This window comes from Manis javanica, chromosome 4 (assembly GCF_040802235.1).
Source record: "Manis javanica isolate MJ-LG chromosome 4, MJ_LKY, whole genome shotgun sequence".
Taxonomy (NCBI): Eukaryota; Metazoa; Chordata; class Mammalia; order Pholidota; family Manidae; genus Manis; species Manis javanica.
The window spans coordinates 13892950-13914839 of NC_133159.1; the positions used below are offsets into that span (position 1 = coordinate 13892950).

The following is a 21890-nucleotide window of genomic DNA, read 5'->3' on the forward strand; positions in this document are numbered from 1 at the left end:
CAAGCCACATGAACTGCACATCAAAAGAGGGGAGCTGTCACTGGGAGCAGTAGTTGGCAGAGTGGCCCTCAGAGAACAAAAGAAGACAGTTATCAGCAAGCTCTTCCTCCCAAGGTCACGTTGGGATCAGCCTTGCCCTGAAACCTGGGGAGAGGCTCTTAGGAGAGGGAAGCAGGCCTCAAGGCCCCCAGAGGCAGCACCACAGTGGTTCAGGACTCAGCTTTGCAGGCAGAAACCTGCAGCTCTCACAGCCACTGGCTGGGCGGCCTTGGGCAATTGATGCTGGTTCTTAGGCCCCTTCTTGCAGGTCTGTCCGAAACAACCGCACACAGCCTGGGGTGGGGCAGAGAGAAGGTGCTTGGTAAAGGGCAGCTATTCATCATTCTATGTCTGCCCCAGGCTCACTCCCAACACAGCAGCCCTGGAGGTAAGTTGCCAAAGGGTTTCCAATTCACAGCTAGCAGGAGAATGCCAGAGGCCTTTGTTATAGAAAGACCAGAATCCTACCGAGGGCTAGAGAATCATTGGATTCATGTGTCTTTGGGTTCCAACTCTTAAGGCCTAACACTTGAGAGAGGCCGAGGGGTTTATTTTAGGATAGATCATATTCATCGAATGCGATGCCCCACCTTGGTGGCTGAGAACAGACAAGCTCCACTTGGTACTGACAAGAGGCCCAAAGACAGTGATTCTGAGACATCAGTCTTCATGTGCTCATGCCAGAAAGGGCTGTGCAGTCAAGGAACAGTATTTGGCCAGTGTCACTAAGGACAGGTTTAAGCAGCAGCCAGCACCTTCTTTTTCAATGAGTATTAAGTCATTCATTTATTTCTCAAGGTGTGCACACTCAAGTATTAGGTTGGCCAGGATGACTTGTGACTCCTAGGTATGTACAGGTCCTTCGATGGCTGGGTTACAGACAACTTCATAGCTAGTGCATCACACACACAAGATAAAACAGGAAGCCTAAAACCCCCAAGCCACTCCAAGAACAAATGAGGGGGAGGAGGGGGAGCAATGCTGCAGCATCCCATTGCAGGGATCAATGCACAGGAGGGAAGAACACAGGGATGGAAGGCAAGCTCGCGTTGATCTCTGTCAACTGCAGTTTCCGTGTAATAGTCAGGGGATTGAGTTCAACAGGTCCTTCAGGAAGCTCTCTGGATCGGTGATTTCTGATAACAGACCTGGAAAACAGAGGCATGTTGGTTAGGAGCAGGCACGGCTCCCAACCCTACTGAGTCATGGCTGCCGCATCCATGCAGGGAACACGGTGTGCTCCGACAAGCTCCAACACGGCTGCTCACGGGAAGACTGGCAATGACTTAGGAGGCAGTCACCGAGCAGACACCCGATCGGTTAAGAGGAGCTGTGCTCCAGAGCCAGGCGCGGCTGTCTGTTTAAAGGTGTTTTAAGAGGCTGACCCACGATCTCCCTACAGCAGACGTTCTAAAGCAGGTCCATGGGCCACTGCGAGGGGCCTGCAAGTCCACTAGAACTGAGCACAAAATGGACGGGGGTCTTCTGGAGGGAGGGAGTCCACAGTCTTTAGCGTATTCTTAAAGGAATCTGGGGCCAAAGAATGGTTAACACCAGGTCCCTGAGGGCTGGGAGGAAGAGTCAGGGAGCAGGGCCCTGGGCTCAGCCATGCACTGATCCAAATGCTAGTACCTCCTTGAGCTGCCAGAGCGCAGGGGCTCTGTCTCCTTGATTACCAAGCCCTGTGCCGTCACTGCTGGGACTAAATGAGGCCCTGCATGTGAAACTGAGCGGAAGGGACTTGATCAGCATCTAACTCTGTAGCCTCCTCACCAAGCAGGGTGCTCACATTTAACCAACATGGAGTTGTTAACCCCAAGGCCAGGCAACATTCAAGGGAAAGTCATCTCCCTGGCACCCATGCTGAGTTGCACCCATCATCACTTGTGGGTTCTGGAAGGTGTTTTTGTCCTTGGATTTGAATAGGATGTGTCGGATATTACGAAATTTTCTACTAGTTAAAACAAAGTAATAAAGTCATGCTGTAAAAACCTACCTCAGGGGCGGCCACAGAGGCTTCCTGCCTGTCTCCAGGCCAGAGGTGCTGCCACCAGCTCCAGGGAAACGCAAGCCCCTGAGCTGAGGTGCACACCTTCCTTCCCTGGCCCACCTCCTCCTCCTCTCTTACTTGGACTTTTACACTTACATGGACAGTCTCTGACCAGATATTCAGCAGACCCCAGGGTGCCCCCACGGAGGACACAGATACACAGGTTACCTGTTCTCAGTCAGGGACCCCTTCCTGGAAGACAGCAGGATGTGCGCTAAAGTAAAAGCTCTAGGCTGAAAGGACGCAGGTGGGAGCATCTAGCAAAGTCAACAAAGAAACTGAGGTGAGCAGTGCTAACCCGTGACCGCAGGTAGTGGGAGGCACCAGGGGGGCAAAGGCCCATCAGAGTGCACGGCTTCCGCTGAGGCGACCACAGGGAGGGCCCAGCTGGAAACCCCATGGCTTCAGGAGAAAGCCACTTAGCTGAGCTGGGGGGAAAGAGTTCACGCTGAGCACTGCTCCAGACACTGGAAGGTTAGTTCCCAGGGGATAAAGACAGAAGAAATGCTAGTGGAGGCTTTCTCTGGATAATGGGACCTCAGAAGAATTTTTTCCCGGCTTCTTTACACTTCACAAGAGTCCCACGATGAGCATCAGGGAAAAGTGAGACCAGCTAGCAAATGAGTAGGGCAGGTGTGGTTACCCCTGCTCCAGCGTTGGGGGGCAGACCGCAGAAAGAGCGGCAGCGACCGGGGCCAGACCACACAGACCCGGCAGGGGGCACCGAGAGCTTCATCCCAGGTGGGCTTTTCCAAGCACTGGTGCCTCCCCCTGCCATCACCTGCTGCTTGGTTATGAGATGAAAACAAATTTTTAATGTGTTCGCAATTAGGACAACAAATTTGTTATAAAAAGAACCTGTATACAAGGGAGAACAATGAACTTAATTTTTACGAGCTGTGGGATGAGGAACCGCCTAGGATGTCTCACATGACTGCACAGTGTTGCCCTATTCTTACAGAGATGCTCTTTGCTCTGCTTTGGTATTTACCATTTACTTTATGAATCAGAGTAGAAGTCCTCCATGACTCCCCAGGGGCAGCTCTGACAGAAGAGGTCTCAGTACCCAAGAGGCAGGAGAAAGATGGGTAAGCTCCATGTTTATTTTTGAACTGCCATAAAAAGCCAGGAACCAAAAAGGGACTCTACCAGTTTTCTAGCTGTGCCCCACTGGAAACATTTATTCTTCAAAGCCTCCAGTACCCCATCTGTGAGATGGGGATACCCTAGCTCCCACCTTACAGGGCTGCTTTGGGGATTGGGGATGTGCATGCACAATGAGCAGCACGGTACCCAGCATGGCATAGCTGCTGTTCTTATGACACTGGCGTGCTATTCACATCTCTCTCCCAGAACTTCCGGTGGTGGCTGACAGGTGGGTTCCTGCCTGCACTGCTGGTGTGTGAAGATGAAAATTATGGCCAGCCCCACTCAGACACGGGTTTTGCTGCAGAAGATCTCTGAAAGACAAAAACCCTGACACTAACCAGCCACATCGAGGAACTCCGAGAAGGTTTCCACCGGCATGAACTCCTCCTGGAAGGCCCTCAGGGCTTTGTCAGCAGCCTCGTAGATGGGCATGTCGTTGTGGCGGATGTGTTCTGCGAGAGAGCAGGACCAGCCTCCCTCCGTGTTGCTGGTAGGCACCTTCTACAAGAGCCAACAGAAGACAAGCCCGGGGGCCAGGTTATCTGATGCTTCAACTCAGTAAGGCCATTTCAACCCCGAGGGAAAGAGCGCCCTCCTGTACAGGTCAGAGCTTCCCCTGGAGGGCATGCTGTGCTCCCAGGAACATCAGTGCCTCGCTTCATTCTGCTGACAGCCCCTTTAGTGGGCACTGTGTCACCTGAAGCTACGAGCTTCAGCGAGGTGGCTGCGTTTGTCTGCATACTTCACATCTGCATCTCTCAAAGCGAAGGGAGTCATCAACACACTATGGTTGAGCCATTTCATTCAGATTTTAAAAGGAACCATCCCCAAACCCTCTGATTCTCTCAAGGCAGAAAGGAGTGTCCCTATAATAAGCTGGGCTGGAATAAGTCACACTCATCCAGGCCAATGGAGTTTATCTAAATGGGATGAGAGCAAACAAAGGATAAGTCAGGAGGTCAGAGCTGCTAGTTGACGTGGCTCTGCAGCAGGCCTGTGAGCCGGCCACAGAAGTGTTCGTGGCTGCTGGCGTGTCACAAATGTAAGGCCCAAGCTAGAGTGTACATCCCCTCCCTGGTTGGGGCAGTCTGCTTCTCAGGACCTGGCCGCTGAGGCAAGGCAGAGCCAGAGCACAGATGCTCGCCACCCCGGCAGAAGCCAGCCCAGCTTCTGATGGCAGCCTTACCTTAAACATGTTGTAGATGAGGTCAACAAGGGCCCAGAAGAGAAGGGAAGAGCGATAAGCAGAGTAGTCCTTCACTGCCTTGTCTGTCAGCCTAGGAAGGAAAAGCAAATGCCATGTCTGTGCAGACCCTGGAAGGACAGTCACAGGACGGACCAGTGCATTCTGGGAGCAAGGGAAGGGGCACAGTGACATCTGCATCCCTGCCTATCTTGGAAAAGCTGCTCTGGGCAAGGACTTTGGAAGTCCTGGGACTCAGTGTTTTATTTATGACAAGTTGCATGAAATATTCACCTTCAGCACTGACTCTTTTCCAAATCAGGGTAAATCGGAATGGGGGGAGATGTAAGTTGCAACATGGCAACCAACAACCAAAAGGCTGCTGCCTTGAAGAGATGCCCATGAGCCCCAGGTGTCCCTGCGATGAGCCCCTACACAGCTCTTGGACTCGATGGGACCTAGTAAGTAGGAAACAAGGTTCTCCTTCAGTCCTTAGATTCCTACTAGAACAATTTTATAGTCAGCAGAACTAAATCAGCCAAATACAGTAATCTGTCAACTACGTGCTATGTTAAGAAATAGCAAGCTGGTGGAAAACCGGCGTTGAGCAATAGCAATGTCCAGGATGGAATATGCAACCATCCCAACACCTCCTAAATCCCAGGATAATCCCAGAGCTGCTCACCACACCCCTTAGTTTCTAACCAGTACCATCCCTACTTAATCCAATGACTCAGCTCAGGATTGAAGACCAGCAGTCCCTTGGAGTACTGGGGGCAGTCTGTGACAACTGCCTTCTCAGCAGCCACTCTTGGTTTGAGGAATGATTACACCAAGCAGAGCCACTTCTGAAATACAGAAAGACCAGATACCCCTCTGCACAGACAGTGAAATATCGGTGCTAGGATTCAGTTTCTACTACCCAAGATCTAAGAGATTTTGTTTGCAAACTGCCCTCACCTGTGTCATAAGGCTAGATGAACCCTTGTGCCGGAGATTCCACACCTTGGAACAGAGGCCATAATAAAAGAAACCCGCCTCCGCATCCCTGCATCTCTGCATCTCTGCATGCTGGTGGATCAGGCTATGACAGGAGCCTAAGAAAGCCCCAGGCTTAAACACTTGCAAATTCCTGGCAGAGAACCCTTTCTTCCTGAATGTAAAACATGAAGAAGTGGTCTACTTCCCTTGTGCAAATTCCTAGATTTTTTGTCTGCTACTGCCTTCCATTCCATCACGGACGCCAGGCAAAACCTGCTGCCAGGGACACTGCTCCATCCACCAGGATGACATCCTCTGAATGGCGCCCAGCGTGCTCTCTCCTGGGAGGGCGGGAGGGCATCCTGATGCCAGGCTAGCGACCTGTGCGGGAGCACCTGCTCATGCTCCCATGCCTCACCAGGTCTGGTTCTCCTCGTGACTGTCTGCTGTGCTAAGCTGCAATCTTTAGTGACCCTGCCCGACTTAATTATTTAAGGCTAATTAGCAGAGGTGACTAAACTGCTACAGAGAGGATGGCAACTCAGGAATGCAGCTCACAGTGGATTTCCTAATTAAGCTGTGACCAAATCTTTTCCTTAACTGCCTGGGACAGTAATAAAGTCTAGTCTCCTACCTGAAAGCAGAAGAGCTCCCGTGGGTTCAGATTTCATACCCGCCACTGAGAGCCTGTGCCAAGTAAAGGGCCATTATGTACTATGGATGCCACCGAGCCTGACTTTAGACAACTTGGTACCACCCCAATTTAACTTGTGATTCTAGCAGCTAGCTAAGGGTGAATGCTTTGGGCTCTAGGCAAACATGGGAAAGTGAGAGTCTGGAGTGGAGGCAGGGGTGAGGACGACTCCTACAGGACTCGGCACCCCCACCTACTGCACACAAAGGAGCTGGTACTTGCCCGATTCCACAGCAGAGCTCCAACCTGGTCTCTGAGGCCATGAGGTGCCCCTGACTAGCAATGCCTGATAAACCAGAGCTGATGGAGGGAAAGACAGCACGTGTGCCAACTTAGGCACAGCGCTGTTTCCACTTGCTCTGTCACATCAAGGGCCTGAAAGCTCCTCCTCTGCTCCCTCGTTGGCCCTTGAATGTGGGAATGTTCCCTCAGATCCTGGTGAAAGCAGACACGCAAGGCCAGGTCGTCCAGAAATGAAGCAGATTTCCACTGAATGGCAGGAACAAGCTGACAGGCCCTGCCCTACTCCAGAGCCCACCCAGGGCATGGTGACCATGCAGCCATCTCAAAGGGCTTCTTGCTGCTGTTTGCAGTTGTTTCTCTCAGGACACCTCCCATGTGACCCGAATGGCAGCACCAGGCCCTGAAAACAAAGACCACTTCCTTCCTGAAATGTCATTCCTTCTTTGGGAGGCGTCCACATACAGCAGAGGAAGAAGAAATGCTCATGGAACATGGAACAGGTGGGGTAGGATGTGACCAAGAAGGGAGATGACAAGCTTTTAATGACCAGAAAAGAAATTCCCTAACTGCAGCCATGCAGAAACTTCCCTAGTTTTTGCCCAGGTCAGCAAGACAGGCAAACCTACCTTCACCTTGCCAACCCTCATTCTTCTACTCTGCAGTAATCTCACCCTGTGCCTGGCTGCCTTCCTCTCTGAATTCACAGAAGCCTGGCTCCACCTTTCTAGGGACTGAACACCAGACCCAGAGGTGGCCAGATACCTGCCAGCGATGAGGCCTAGACTCTTGTCAGAACAGACTGAGGTCAGGGTCAGTTACGGACTCAGACGAGCATGCCTTCCCTGAGCACACCCCATTGCCAGGCAGGCTTTACACACACTGGGAACACATAATCCAGGCAGCAAGTGGCCCAGGATATGGCTTCTGGCTGGGAACTTCCCAAAGCAGGTACTGACCTGGTAGCTCCCCCTGGAGCCACTGCCCGGGCCTGAGAGGTCACCAGCAGCCTCCGCAGGATTTCCACACGTGTGGCCCTCCACTTCTCGGGTGACAGAATGTGAAGGGCCAGGACTGTGAAATAGTGGGGCCCGTCCACTTCAAAGGCGCTCTCCACCCACTTCTCCTTGGGCTGCTCCAGAAAGCCCTGGAGGCTCTTCTCCTCTCGGGAAGTCGCTCGGGTCCTGGAACACAGGGGCAGATGGGACCAGGTAGAGCAGGGCACCAGCAGCAAGAGGGGAGGCGGCCTGGCGCCCCTCCCAAGCTCCCTGGATGCTTCAACCATGGAACATTTCGACCCGCCCTTGACTACCCTCCCAGCCTCCTCTCCAAGCACTGTGTCTTGCCTTCCAAGCCCTTCTTGGCGGCATCTTTGTTGCTGCGCCTTCCACTCTCAGCTCAGCTCCAACAATTCTAAACAACTCCTGGCTCTCATGCACACTGTGGATGTCAGGTATATTCACAAAACTCCACCATCAAAGTGTCCTAACAACCTGGAAGATGGCGGCTAGCACCTTTCTAGCACAGTATCTGAAGCCCAGAGTAGTAAAGTGACTTGCCCAATTCACCGAGCTGGTAAGTGTCCCTGACTCTGAGTCCACAGCCTGCAGTGTCCTTGCTGCATTCCAGCTAAACTGTTGGCACTACACACTGTTTGTGGCCTCTCCTAGGCCCTCCAGGGTGGTTGGTTTGCTTCTGAAGCATGTCCGCTCTCCTTCAGTAGAAGGTTCTTCCGGGCTTCTGCTGCTTGTTCTCGCTCCTGCCTAAATTGCAGGGATGACCCTCAACTTTAACAGCAGGCACCGTTCTAAGAGCTTCGTAAGGAAAAACCCTATGACACAGGTACTAGCACTGATTTTATATTAGAGGACGTTTACCGAGAAGGTCAGTATTTTACCGCAGTCACACGGTAGGGAATGAAAGAAGTGGGCTCTGCTCCCAGGCAGTCTGGCTCCAGAGCCCACCCGTCCTTAACCCTCTGCCTCTTCTCCATGACAAATCTTCAATAAGTGGTCACAGAATCGGCACTGAGAGATCAGTAGAGTCCTTCCTGATCATGTATTTCTGGCTACACGCTCTCCTTCTAACCTGGGTGGTACTCTCAGGCCAAAAGTGCTCAATGCCCTATCCTAATTCTGTCGGAGGAAATAAAGCTCAACCCTAGGAGCCACTAGAATCAAAGGTGCCAGAACTGAAGATGGCACTCCCAGGCCCTGGACTGTGGGAAACCAGGAGGGGCCAGTGCAAGGACACCTGCCTCCTCCTTCTCTCTGAAGAATGGGCATGGATAGAACAGGTAGGTATATGCCACTTGGTTTTCCAGAATTTGGAATCAGAAGCTTTTTGCCATTGCAAGACCTACTCAATTGTGTGTGGTTAGGGTGTGACACACTTGCCTTTACACACTGATGTTCCACCCCAGGCAGTTATCCCCCCCTCACCCAGGCCCCTATGACCAAGCTCACACTTGGAAATGTGAAATGACCAGCGCAGGAAGCAGTCAGTGGCTGGGGAACAGTGCCTCTAGCTGAGACAACCACGACACAGCCAGCACCCTTTCCAATTAAGGGACTTGAGCAGAAGTTACAAATGTCTGGCATCTGAGAAACTCAGTGGGACCTGAAGTCACTGGCTCTATTCTGGTGGACAAAATCATGCTTTTCTCCCTAGAGAATGTGGCAGTCCAGTCTACCTCACAGCTGCCGAGAGACAGGTCTCTGCAAAGCCAAGGGCTCTATCAAGGTGACAGGAACACTGGTCATTAGCACTGCTTCAGCCCTAAAAGCAGTCTGGACAGGGGGAGCACCGGTGCCATCAGTGATGCAGGTGTTCCTCCTGACAGTCCAAACAGCTGAGCAGATGACCTACTGCGCTCACGGAGACCAGCCCATGCACCTTGTTAGCAGTGAAGCCTGAGGTCTCACGGTCAGCCTTCTGGCTCACAAGGAAATGACAGGGGAGAAGAAAATAACACTGTTCAAGAGGGAAGACTAGGAGGGATAAGGGACAGATTGTCCTGCTGCCTAAACGGACTGTGCTGCCTCTGGTGGACTGTTCACGGCCTAACAACAGCTTTGTCAGTCCTCTCCCCAGAGATTTGTAAGGCTCTTGCTCGACGATAGGGCCTCAAAGTCAAGAAACCATTTAGATCAAATCTAAGAGTTAAGTATATTAAATCTCTTAACTTACTTTTAAAATCTGGGATGCAATGAAAGAATGCTGTTCTCAACCTTGCTAAGTATTTCTTCAGAATTATACTTTTAGTTGTCAACCTAAATATTCCATAATGTACAGATGGATAAAAATATAAATCATTTTTTTTCCTGGCTCTCTTCCTTCTCAGTTAACTTTCCCAGGGTATCTTCAACCCTCCCTTTCCCCTCACACTTGCCAGAAGCATTACTCACTGGAGAGAAAACAGGGATGGCAAGTCCAGCTTTCTATTTAGGAAATGGTCCTGGTCCTGCGGCATCCCCTAACCATGAAAGCTTCACACCCGTGTAACACTAGTGTGCCCGCCAGTGACTGCAGCTCTGACCCAGGGCTGCCCTGCCTGAGAAGAAAGTCCTGAAGGCAGAAGTGGAAGCTACACTGGAGTAGAAGCCTGATGGTCAGCGTCTCCCAGTTCCTGCTCCCTCCGGGCCCTTGGCTGTCTGTGGAGGAGATGGAAAAGTTCTGGAAAGGAAGTCACCCTTACTGTTTTATTCTGTGTGATGCCACAAAAGCCTCAGACGAACATTCCTACTCCAGAAAAGACTCCCTTAGGTCAGCCATTTGCCTGGTAACTAACTCTGGTGGATATGGAATAAAAGCTGGGACAGCCTGTTGGGCAGAGGCACACGGGGCAGGTCAGCTAGATTCTGCCCGCCAGGATGCAAGATACTGACGTGTTCAGGACGTAAAGCACAGTGTGAATCATGTACGGGATGAGGTGGATGTTGCTCTCCCGGCCACCCCCACCGGTGTCCGCACTGAACGACTGCTCCATGGCGAAGCGCAGGAAGAGCAGTTTGATGTCATGGACGTTGAGCTGGTACGTGGGCTCCCGCTGGCCTGTACATTCCTGGAGGTAAGTGTTGTGCCTGAGGAACAGAACAAACATTGCAATAGAAGCAAGTTCCCTGGGAAAGCCCAGTCCGGAAGGCAGAGCCTTCTAGAGCGCCTCCCTGCCTAATGGCTGCCAAGAGTACGTAGGGGGAACAGGGGAATAAAGGGATAGTTGAGGACAAGGCCTGGGACTAGTAGGAAGATGGGAGCAGAGGACATTTTCCTTTCTGCTGTGACTGAGTGGGTTGCTCTCCAAGCTTTAATAAGAACCCTCTGGTTTTGGTGGGGGGAGCCCATTTCTTGATGGACAAATGCCATAGAACAGATCATGGTCACACCTGGAAGCACATTTTGGAAGAAGAAATGTAGAACTTCTCCACTCGGACTGACAAGGTGACCCATAAGAATCATCTCTTCAACCTCCAAATAGGTTTTTCCCCATCAATGTACATCACCATCTACCTGGGCTCTGCCTCTGGTTAACGTGTGACCTCAAGTAAGTTACTCAACCTCTCTGTGCCTCAATGTCTTTATCTGTAGAATGTGTATAACACAGGGTAAGCATCTCACTGCACCACCCTTTCTTACTTTCAGCATTATTACTGCCAGGTGCCTGGCTTATGGCAAGTACCTTTCTCTCCCTGATCCTGAAAGTAGGACTTGGGGTGGGGCACCCCTCCATAAGCAGAGACCCCATAGAGGCTGGAGCTATTCTACTCTAGATTTCAGGATGAGGGAGGCCTTGAAAGGAGTCAGACATTCCCCATTCCACTGAGCTCTTTTCACTATTTAAACCTTAGAGGCACACGTTATGGACATGAACTCTGGGAGATTCTGGCCTCGAGAACCAAGTCAGGTTTGGTTCTGCTTTGCCTTATGTCCTAAGCAGAGGAGGAGAGGGAGCAAATAACTAGAACTTCTACACGGTACAGCAGACGCTGAGCATGCTGGTTCCTCTCGACAGAGTTCCCCTCTGCTCCTGACAGCTCCCTTAGAAGCAGGTAAGGCAGGAGACATGGGTTCCCAAAGAAGGTGTTACCACAGACTAGGTTGATAACTGATCTTCCCCTGTTTCCTGGGAATGTGCTCTTCTCTAACACGCAAAATGCTCAACACTCACCTTGCCAAGCAGGTGGCAAAAGCCGATTCAGGGACATGGGGCCCCCAGACTGGAAGGAGCCCATTGCACTTAGTGTTGGCATTTTGAAGGGCGGCACTTTCCCACTCTTCCCGGCCTCGAGCCAGCCTGGATTGGGAGGAGAGCAAGGACAAGTGACTGCTGGAATTAATTTGGCAAGCAGGTACCTGGGCAAGTGGGGGTGAAATCTAACATTAAGGAAGCAAGCTAGCCCACACTCCTGACCACAAAATTAACCATTTGTAACCATAATACAGTAAAAGCTTCATTCAGCGATTCAGATAAGCAAGATTGCTTTCACCAGCCTTGGGCCAAAAGCCAAGTGTACTTTCCTAGTTGTATGGCAGGAATGGCTCTTGGGCCGATATGGTGCCCAGACTAAGGAACAGCATTAAAACCTCATGGTTGGCAATCCTACCCCTGCCCCCACCCAATCCAGGGCCTTGGGCAAGCTGCCCACTCCTCTGAAGTCACACGAGGGAGGCCTACTGAAGGAGCCCCTCTGCAGGAGCCAGGACCTACCTGACAGCAGCCAGGTGGCAATCATAGTGCACAATGTTGAAGTGGGACACGGTGCTGTAGCCCTGCTGCTTCCGGGGTTTATTCTCCATCTCCTCCAAGGCTACCCGCTTGGTGAAGGTATAAATGCCCAGGACTTTTGTGGGCTGCAAAGACAACATAAAAAGGAGCGGTGAGGAGAAACTCCAAGGTAGGCTTTGGAAGGAGCTGAAGCAGAGCAGAGGGTATATGAGTGTCTGCCTTCCTAGAGAGGTGCTCAGTTGTGGGGGTGATGGTTAGCACCTCGGTCTCTCGGTTAAGCACTTGGCTGGACACAGCCCTGGTGAAGTGAAGAATGTAGGGAGTAGCTGAAATAAAGTGGATGCCATGCAGACAGAGAGGCAGAATTGTGAGCCGAAACTGTCATTCTTTTCATTTTGCTTCATTTATCTGAAAATGAAGAATAAAGTGCCTTCTTGATAAGTCACTTGCTTTTTAAAATTTATCAGGCAGCTGCTCCAAGGAGCCTGTGCTACAGTAGGACTTACTTGCTCTCCTATTCCTCTCAGTTATAGATCTAGTTTGGCAGGACCTAGTGAACTAAAGTCCTGATCTTCTCCCTGGATGGAAGCAGTATGGTGTGCCTTTAGAAGCCCGACACCTGCAGTCAAAGAGGCCTGGGCTAGAATTCTGGCTCTGTCACCTGACCTTTGCATCTCATCCATAAATTGGGGCTTTTTATGGGTTTAAAGATAAAATTATGCAGTTTACATAAAGCTCTAAGCATAGGGTCCAGCATACAGAAGCAATCCCATGAGTAGGAGCTGATGATGACAAAAATGATAGTGAAGATTAATGTTTGGTTTGCCTTCACCATCACCATCCTTTAAGTGGACAGCTGGCCCCGAAACACAAGCCTTAACCCTAACCTATCTAAGAGCAAAAGCCAACAGGAAACAGACACCCCCAGAGCCAGGGGCCCGGCTATGCCACCAAGCACAGGCCCTCATGACCCACTACAGGCCCAGCAGCTGTACCTGGAACTTGTACCCCTCCCTGCAGATGCAGCACGTGAGGCCCGGCTCCTCGATGAGCTCTTCCATCTGCTTCAGGAGTGCTGTCTTTGTCACCACCTGGCCCTTTTCATTTGTCTGCAGAGAGAACCCCAAGTGGCATGTCAGAAGGGGATTACCACCCCTTCCCACCCTAGCTGGGGGACACTCAGGAACAGGGCTGGCCTTTCACGTACACTAAAGTGACTGTTGCATTGAAAGGAAATCTCTTTAGTTGGTGTCTAATGAGGGTAAAGACCCAGATTCTTCTGCTAGTGTCTTCCTACGGGAACCACTGAAGCAGAGGAAACCATCCAGCTGGAACCCTGGCAAGTTGCCCCTTGCCACCAAAAGGCCCCCTTTCTCTGTGCCAGCAGTACCAGGTCTCAGCTGCCAAGGGCTGCTGCATTATGATTCACTTACTGTTCCCATGGGAGTTTTAAAACTGCTGACACTCAAATCTGCTGGTTTGGAGAAGGCTCTTGTGGGACTACTGCTCCATCAACATGGGACAGTGAAAAGAGCACAGAGCCTTTCATGTCACCAGAACTGGGTTCCAAATCCTGTCAGGCACTTATTAGTTATGAGCCTTGGCTTATTTACTTCACCTCTCAGCTTCTGTTACTTCATCTGGAAAATGGTACAATAACATTGCTCTCACAGAACCACATGAGGGCTTAAATAAAATCTTACAAGGTGCCCGAGCCTAAGTGCCTGGTGTAGTAAAGCCTAGATAAGCAAGCGCTATTATCACCATTCTCGCTGCTTTTATGAACTTGTTAAATCTTTTAATCTCTGAGTCTCATCTGTGCAGTGGAACCACAGTGGCAACGCCTCTGAGGGTTGGTGGGAAGATGAGAAGTTGAGGCACCTAGCAGACAGCCTGGCACACCTGGTTCCCTCCCTCTCCTCTGTCCAGCCTTCAGCTCCACCAGTCCCAGGCCAGCCCTAGTTCTGCCCTGAAGCACACAAGACCATGCCCGGTCATCTCCTCCTCAACAGCACAGACAAGAACACGGGGGTTGGGGGATGGCGTTACCGTCATGCCCAAGGTCCCTAGAGCCTTCTGCCTCATCGCCATGGCCATGCGCTTCTTCTCAGCCCGGGTCTCCCTGCGGGCTGCATCAATCTTTTTGTTTACATCAGGATGCTCCCGTAATGCCTCCAGCAGGTTCTCTGCCAGGGTCCCAATGCCTTCATCGCTGGACACCTGCTCCAGTTTATGGAGGTTTGTGATAGAGTCCGTTCCAATCAGAACCTACCAAGAATAGACCGGAGAGACGTATACCTCCAATGATGTGGATAAGCATTCTTACCAGGAGCTTGAAGGTTTAGAAAAGTCAACAGAATGTGCACAATCTCATGCTCTCTGCTTCGTTTCAATTAGACCCTTTTATTATATGCTCCAAGCGATTTGGAAAAATGTGGGTCAGTTCTGCTCTGCCACTGACCTTTGCCCAGTCACTATGCTCTTTAGCGGCAGTGTCACTATCTAAAGAAGCACCCAGCACAGTGAACGTGCAAAGGGCTCGGACTGGATTCCTAAGAAGCTGCCCTGATGCAACCTGAGTGGTGAGCTCAGTGACTGGCCCAAGCAGAGCTGGCCCTTGGTGTGCACAGGGGCTGTGCTAAGCTCTTCATCTGGGAGCCCTCTGGGTCTGCCAAAGCCTAGGACACAGAAGTCTTCTCTACCAAGGGATATGAGAGGTACAGCTACAGGTGAGAGCAGAAATAAAACACTTGAAAAAAAGCAGTAGATATCAACAAGGAATGCCTATTTTCAAGGTTGCCATCATTGCACCAGAGCACCCAGCTATCAACAGGGGCAGGAGGACATCAGGACACTGAAGCCGTGTATCGGTGAAAAAGCTCTCCAGGCGAGCTGAGAAATAGCACCGTCTCACTGAAATCCCTGCCACCCCTCAACACAAGTGAGTGAAATGACAATCACTACGTATTTGACAATAAAGTGAAAACAGCAGACAGCAATGTGAAAGCTCAGCACTCGGCTCAGATCACTCACTAGGCTCATAAAACTATTCTCATAATAGCAGGTACGCTTCAAATTTGTACCTCAGCAAAACTACAGGTTATCTCATGTCTTATGCTCCTAAATGCTGAACCCATCATTCAACTGCCTATTGAACTATTCCACAGGTATCCCAATCTCAACACTCTGGGTGTTAACTGTGTGTATGTGTGCATGCATCTGTGTGAAGCAGGGTTTCAGGAGCTGGGGAAACAAAGACCCTACCCTCCTGAAGTTGAAATTTGAATTAGGAGAATGCACAATACACTAACAGTCTAATACAATGAACTCTCCTCCACCTCATTTCAAACATCCTAGGTTCTCCATTTCCTTCAATGGCACCACCACTCATTCACCCATCACCCAATGCAGAAGCTGAGCAGTTCTTGACTCATCTGGCTTCTCTGCCATGTGCAGTCTCCAAATCCCACTCATTCTACCTCCCAGACCTCTGCTGAATCCATTCATGGCCCACCTCACTAAATAGTTCAGGCTGCCCTCATCTCTTACCCAGATTATGCTAGAAGTCTAACAACTGTTTTTCCTACCCTCTGATCTCACCTCCCTCCAATCTGTTCTATGACCAGGGCATTTGCTTCAGGAGAAACTGCATGCTCCTCTCCTTGGAGAATGTGACCTGGACCCAGGCACCATTGCCAGCTCTGGCCACCTCACCTCCCTTATGCAACTGCTTTTAATTCCTGGAACACTTCAAGCTCTCTTTTGCCTCTGAGCCTTCGCAGGTGACATCCTTTCTTCTAAAAGGTCCTCTTTCCTTGGATCCCTTCCACATTTACCACACTGTTCACTATGTATTTGGCTCTATCTTCCACGAGACTGGTGGCTCCCAGAGGGGCACAGGTATACAACAGGCGCTAAATATGTGTCTGATAGAAAAGTGGATGGTGAAGAATGTGAATGCCACGTTTCTAACTAGGTAAAGCTTTATTGTGAATAAAGTAATTCAGTTTAGCATCTAAAAGGAAGCCTGGCAATCAGCTGACCTGAGTTCTCCGCTCACCGTGTTGGCCAAATCGCAACTCTGTTTCTTGATTGATCCACACACCAAATAATGATATTATAAGGATTCAGAAAATAATGTGAAGACTCTTATGTAGGAAAAGTTATCTTCATAAAAATGTACTAGTCATAACTATTTCTACTAAATTGAATTAAGTTTAGAATAATACAGATTTGGGCAAGACATGGAAGAATCACTGCTGAAACCAAGTTATCACATTTTTGGGTTGAGTTATCAGAACAGATTACCAAATGAAGATGTGGAACTATATTCAATTTAGAACATTTTAAAGGAAAAAAAATCCAGCTCTGAGAACTCTTAGAACTCGTTAAAAAAATAAAGGAAATGGGCAAGAGAGAGGAACACACATTTTCCTAAAGAAGAGAAACACATGAAAAGATGTACAGCATCATTAACAACTAGGGAAATACAAATGAAAGCCACAGTGAGATATTACCATATACCTATCAGAGCAGCTAAAATAAAACACAGCAACACCACCGAATGCTGGTGAGATGCAGAGAAGATGGATCACTCCCGCACTGCTGGTGGGAATGTACAATGGTATAGTCAGTCTAAAGAAGTTTGGCAGTTTCTTGTAAAACCAAATACACAACTACTGAACAACCCAGTAACTGCACTCCTGGGCATTCGCCCCAGAGAAATGAACACTTACATTAACACACAAAAAAGTGTACATGAATGTTTACAGCAGTTTCATTTGTAACATCCCCAAACTGGAAACAATCCAGATATCCTTTAATGGGTGGATGGTTAAGCAGGCTGTGGGAATGCTGCACCATGGAACACTACTGAGCAATGAAAAGGAACAAACCATTGATCCATGCAATAACCTGGATGAATTCCCAGAAAACAATGCCAAGTGAAGAAAGCCAGTCTCTAAAAATTACACGTCTGCTTCCACTTACACATACAGCACTGCTGAAGTGAACACAGAAATGGAGAACAGATCAGAGGTTACCAGGGGTTAGTAGTAATGTGGATGTGGCTTTAAGAGGGACCCTTGTGGAGATGGAACTGTCCTGAATCTTGACCACCACATCAAGGTCAATATGCCGGTATGCTGTACTATAGTTTTGCAAGGTGTTGGCACTGGGAGAAACCAGGTAATGCGTACACATGACTTCCCTGTATTATTTCTTAAAACGTGTACGTGAATCTACAATTATCTCAAAAAATTTTTTAATTAAAAAAAAAAATCCAGCCTGGTCACCTGTCTGAGCCAGTTAGGATTTATGAGGGCTAACAGATATCTCAGCCCAGTGGAGAGAGACCAGGAAGGAACAGTAGAATGGAAGGAATGCGTCTCTCTGAGAACAAAGTTTCCGGCTGCTGAGGCAGAACAGAAGACAGTAGTGATGGTATTTCAAATGTCCCAGTGGCTGTGGCTAGAAACCAAAACTGTTTTACACTCTGGTCAGCCACTCTCTACCTTAATAGTTCAACTGCTGCTCAGCTGACTCAAGAGATAATGAAGTCGCACTTAACAATGTGCTGAATTAGGAAGCCACAAATATAACTTAATCCTCTCGGCATTCAGAGATGAGCCAGGTGATCTCACAGAGGGCCTTCTCCTCTAGGGGTCTTATGTATCAAGGTAAGTCACGTCGTGAGGCTAATCGTGCTCATCTTAAGTCAGGGAAGATGAGAAGAGAGTGAGTGGCTCCCTCACAACACACGACCTGGCTCTAGAGTAAGGTCCATATGCATGCAGGCTACTCACCTGGGTGGCAGGATGCTGGATGGCCAGCCCCCGGAGGAGCCGCAAGATAAATGGCAGGGCTGGGCGAGACAAAAACTTCTTCCAGATGTCAGCATCCAAACTGCAGAGTAAAGGAGAGCTTACTAGCAGCCCAGAGAAACAACGGCTACCTAGAAACTAGTTGTTGATTCTACTGTGTTTAAACATAACCCTTCCAGAGTGTCATGAAGAATCACAAAGGACCCCCCCAAACACAGCAGAGACACCAGACAGAAATGAGGACTCTAAATAGAAACCAAAAAGCTGCCATCCTTCCCCATAGTCCCAAAGGGCTCTGCCATGGCTGGGTGGTCAGTCACCCTGAGTTTCCAGAAGGGAAGGGAGACCCTAAGGAGGGCAAGGCGGACATGTGACATTTCATGCCAAGATGACCGAGGAGAAAAGGACCCAGAAGAGGGGAAGGAAAGCAGCTGCCTTGACAAAGGCACTTCTTACTTCTTGGCGCTGGGAATGTGCTTTTTCATGTAGTCAAGTGCATTTTGGGTGATTCCCTTCTGGAGAATCAGGTCCTTTAGCTGATGCCCATTGCTGTTGTTCTTAATGCCGGCTGCTATTTTACAGAAGCAGTCCAGGAAGACTTTATCATCACCACTGTGATCTTCATCATACCTAGGAGGGAAGAGCAGAGTCTGAGGGTGGGAAAGGAGTAACAAAAGCCGATCATGTCATTCCCCTGGTTAACAGTCTTCAAGAGCCTACAGGATCAAGTCTAATCTCCTCTGCATGGCACGGAGGGGACTCAGTTGATCTGGTCCCTACCACTCTTCCTCTTGCCTGTTCCACCCCCCGCACCCCGCCGACCCCCATCGTGTTCTCCTGCATGCGCACGCTTTTGCACACAGGCCCCCCTCCGTCTTGTCACACCCCCTTCCCATCTCACCAACTACTCTGCCTTCTCTGCCTAGCCAATTTAATGCAATATGTAGACACGGGCACACACAAATCTAATAGAAATGCAGGTGGTTCTTCCTTAGCCTCACAGAACTAGCTCAGGAGTTTGTGGCGCTTCGCCCTCAGCTATGTGAAACCAAGCAACATACTTATCAAAGCTGCAGTATGGTTTGAAGCGCTCCACCAAGATCTGCATTTTCTCCACCTCTCCAAAGGAAAGGTACGGGATGATGCGAAGCAGGCCCTGGAGCACACTAGGGCTGGAGCGAACAAAGGTGCTGTTAATCTGGTCCAAGAGCATCACCAGTTGATCTTTATCACCTGTCAGGAGAAGGTTGCCCTGCAACAGGAACAGGAGGAATATGGTCATTTAATGGGGTCAAGACTTTGGCTGCAGGCAACATCTGACCCTGGAAGGTCATCCATCTCCTGCAGAGCTATCAGAAGTATCCTTAGAAAAACTATCTCAGCACTTCCTGGGGAGTAATGAACAGTGTGAGCTCTTCCACTTGGTAAATTAGTTTATAAGTTTCTGTGACAGTTCTATTAAGTCTCAGGTGGTCAAAATATACTAATATAATCTCTCCTCCCCAAGAGAATGAAGGCTATCTGATAAAAGTTTGGTCATATCTCTAGCCAAAACATTAGCACCAATAAGGATGGAGGAATAGGTGCAGTTAAGTGGAGAGAAAGTGGAGTAGCAGTTGGAGACCTGGGTTCTAGGCCTCACTCTGCCAGCAGCCAACACAGCTCACTTCATTTCTCGGCTGAGTTTCCTCAACTGTGAAAAGGAGGGGCAGGGCTAAGGCCTCTGTCTATCAGCTGGAACATGCCAGAATTCCACTAATGAGCAGCTTTTGAGTGAAAGAATATCCTTAGCAGCTTTATTTCCTCCAGATCCAGATTTTAGGCTTCAATGCAATGATGTCACCATTAGCTGAGCTTGCCATTCCTATGACCTGAGCAGGTTCAGTCACTTTTGGATGACACAGCTAGACACAAACAAGCCCAATGCCGGCATGACACAGTGCAGATGCCCAGTGTCTATGGATGGCCCACTTACCTTGTCCTCACTCAGGGGCTCAGCATTGGATTCATCCAGAATGATCTCCATGATGCTAAGCACCTGCTCAGCCACAGCTGCACCCCCACTGTCCTTGCTTTCTTGCTCAGCTACCAAGGCCTATAGGATAAGGAGACCCAATCACTCTGGGGATAAGACCACAACCACTCATTGCTGATGGGATCTGCTCCTCAACAATGTCCTTTGTGACCTTACTTCCCAGACACTGGTAAGTGGGGAGTGGGGTGTGGGGGGGGGAGTGTGTATGTGCGTGTGCATGTGTATGCATGCACGTACAGTGAAACCGTGATGTTCCAGATCACCTTCTTGGTTGCCCTGAGGACAGTGGCAGCCTTATGCATTGGTGTATGGTTTTGAGGACTAACTTCCTCTTCTCTCTGATATGAATTCAGGAACGGACAAGGAAGCTCTTGGGTGTCATGGCAGCAGCATGGGGGTGAACCAGCAGGAGGAGAAGGGACAGCTTCAATGACCCAAACCTTGGTGCCAGTCAGCCAAACAGATAAAGGATAGAAAAAGCTACAAATCCATTTCATCTGATCCCAGAATTGAGAGGTCCTCCCCCGCCCCCAACTTGAGAGGCTCCCTCTTGGCTCTTCTACAGCCCACACTCTTTACCAGGTTTAGAGTTCCCAGCATGACATTCAAAGTGTTCATTTCCAGCTTGACCAGCTGCTGCCGGTTGACTTTCACCTTTACGCAGTAACTGAACAATTTCAGCAGCACCTAACAAGGAAAACCAGTCAAAACCCATGAGGGTCATCTGAATGTATAAAATGTAGGGCCAAGCCAGAAAGTAAGAAAGAAATGTCGAAGAGGGGTCATATACAATCAGCAGGAACTCTTCCTGAAACGCAGAGGACAGCAGGGAGAAGTGGTTCTTAAGGGGATGTGGTAAGGTGGCTGGGATTTCACAGCAGTTGGCATTTTTAATAGCCATGCTCTCCAGTGGTAGCTCGGGTGGGCTGGGTATATCTCTACCATCTCTAAAACTATGGCAGTGATACTAATTCCAAATGCTCTGCTGTCCTGGGGAAATTTCAGAATTAAATCAACTCAGATTCTGAACTAACAGTAAACAGCAAGGTCCCAAAGCTCATGGCCTATGGGAGCTCTGAACCACAGAGGCCACTTAAAACATGGATACAATACATGTTCCCTGGAGGTAAAAATAATAATATAATCTTTGTGGTGCCTTTGGAATACTCTACTCCCTACTAATGAGATGGTTGGATGAACATCCAAACAAAATCCTACAAGAAATTAAAGGATTACTTACAAGATCCATTTCAAAACCGGTAACAACAGTAATAATCAACGCAAGTGTAGTTTTTAAGGAAAAGACAATTAGACATTGGGTTCCACGGGTGGCCAGACAGACATAGCTAAAGTCTGCCATGACACTGGTTTTCTGTGGGGGAGCAAGCCAAGAAAAGGGAAAGGGGAGAGAAGCCTATAGCAGAGAGGGCTCAGGGGAGGCTGCCAGGCCCTTCACTGGCTTGCACTGGCCCATGGCACCATGCTGGCCTCTAAGGCTCAAGGGCATGCTGCCACAGCTTCTTTCCAGACGGGTCTCTCTCAGAGCCAAGGGATGGTCCCAACTTGCTGTCTCCAACTCACTGTGAGAAGGTGGCGGCCCTGCTTGAAATCTTTGATCCCTGCCAGCCTGTTGAGCATGCATTCTAGACCCCCACACTGGGCCATCACACCAGCCATCTTGTACACTTCTTCTTCATCTTCTTCTTCATCTGTGGGAGAAGGGGAGCCACATGCAAATGGAGGGGAAGGTGAACTTGGAAATAAAACAGATGGCCCTCTTCCAGGCTGATAGCCAGTTCCCTTTTCCGTATCTCCAATACAGACATGGGCATTAACAGGGGCTGGATATTAACCTATATGATTTTACTCTTAGTAGAGAAGGAAAAACTACACTAAAAATTAATCTGAACTCAAGTTTGTTTGCCAGCTGCACTTTTCCCCCAAGTTTTTGTTTTTGTTTTGTTTTAAACTC

General features: G+C 49.5%; 1 protein-coding gene across 7 annotated transcripts in view; it reads right to left on the reverse strand.

The window, feature by feature from the left end:
* Nucleotides 1-795: 795 nt before the first annotated feature.
* The window catches only part of UBR4 (ubiquitin protein ligase E3 component n-recognin 4), a 127387-nt gene continuing 106292 nt past the window's right edge, over nucleotides 796-21890 (reverse strand). For all 7 annotated transcript variants that reach the window (XM_073233302.1, XM_036999922.2, XM_073233303.1 and 4 more), the window contains 15 exons: nucleotides 21500-21627; nucleotides 20498-20605; nucleotides 19859-19978; nucleotides 18945-19135; nucleotides 18340-18513; nucleotides 17866-17965; nucleotides 14111-14329; nucleotides 13057-13170; nucleotides 12044-12186; nucleotides 11504-11629; nucleotides 10224-10418; nucleotides 7296-7520; nucleotides 4425-4515; nucleotides 3577-3739; nucleotides 796-1187 (listed from right to left, as the gene is read on the reverse strand). In XM_073233302.1, the coding sequence (XP_073089403.1) occupies nucleotides 1123-1187; nucleotides 3577-3739; nucleotides 4425-4515; nucleotides 7296-7520; nucleotides 10224-10418; nucleotides 11504-11629; nucleotides 12044-12186; nucleotides 13057-13170; nucleotides 14111-14329; nucleotides 17866-17965; nucleotides 18340-18513; nucleotides 18945-19135; nucleotides 19859-19978; nucleotides 20498-20605; nucleotides 21500-21627 (2162 nt within the window). In that variant the 3' untranslated portion in view covers nucleotides 796-1122. The remainder of the gene's footprint in view (nucleotides 1188-3576; nucleotides 3740-4424; nucleotides 4516-7295; nucleotides 7521-10223; nucleotides 10419-11503; nucleotides 11630-12043; nucleotides 12187-13056; nucleotides 13171-14110; nucleotides 14330-17865; nucleotides 17966-18339; nucleotides 18514-18944; nucleotides 19136-19858; nucleotides 19979-20497; nucleotides 20606-21499; nucleotides 21628-21890) is intronic.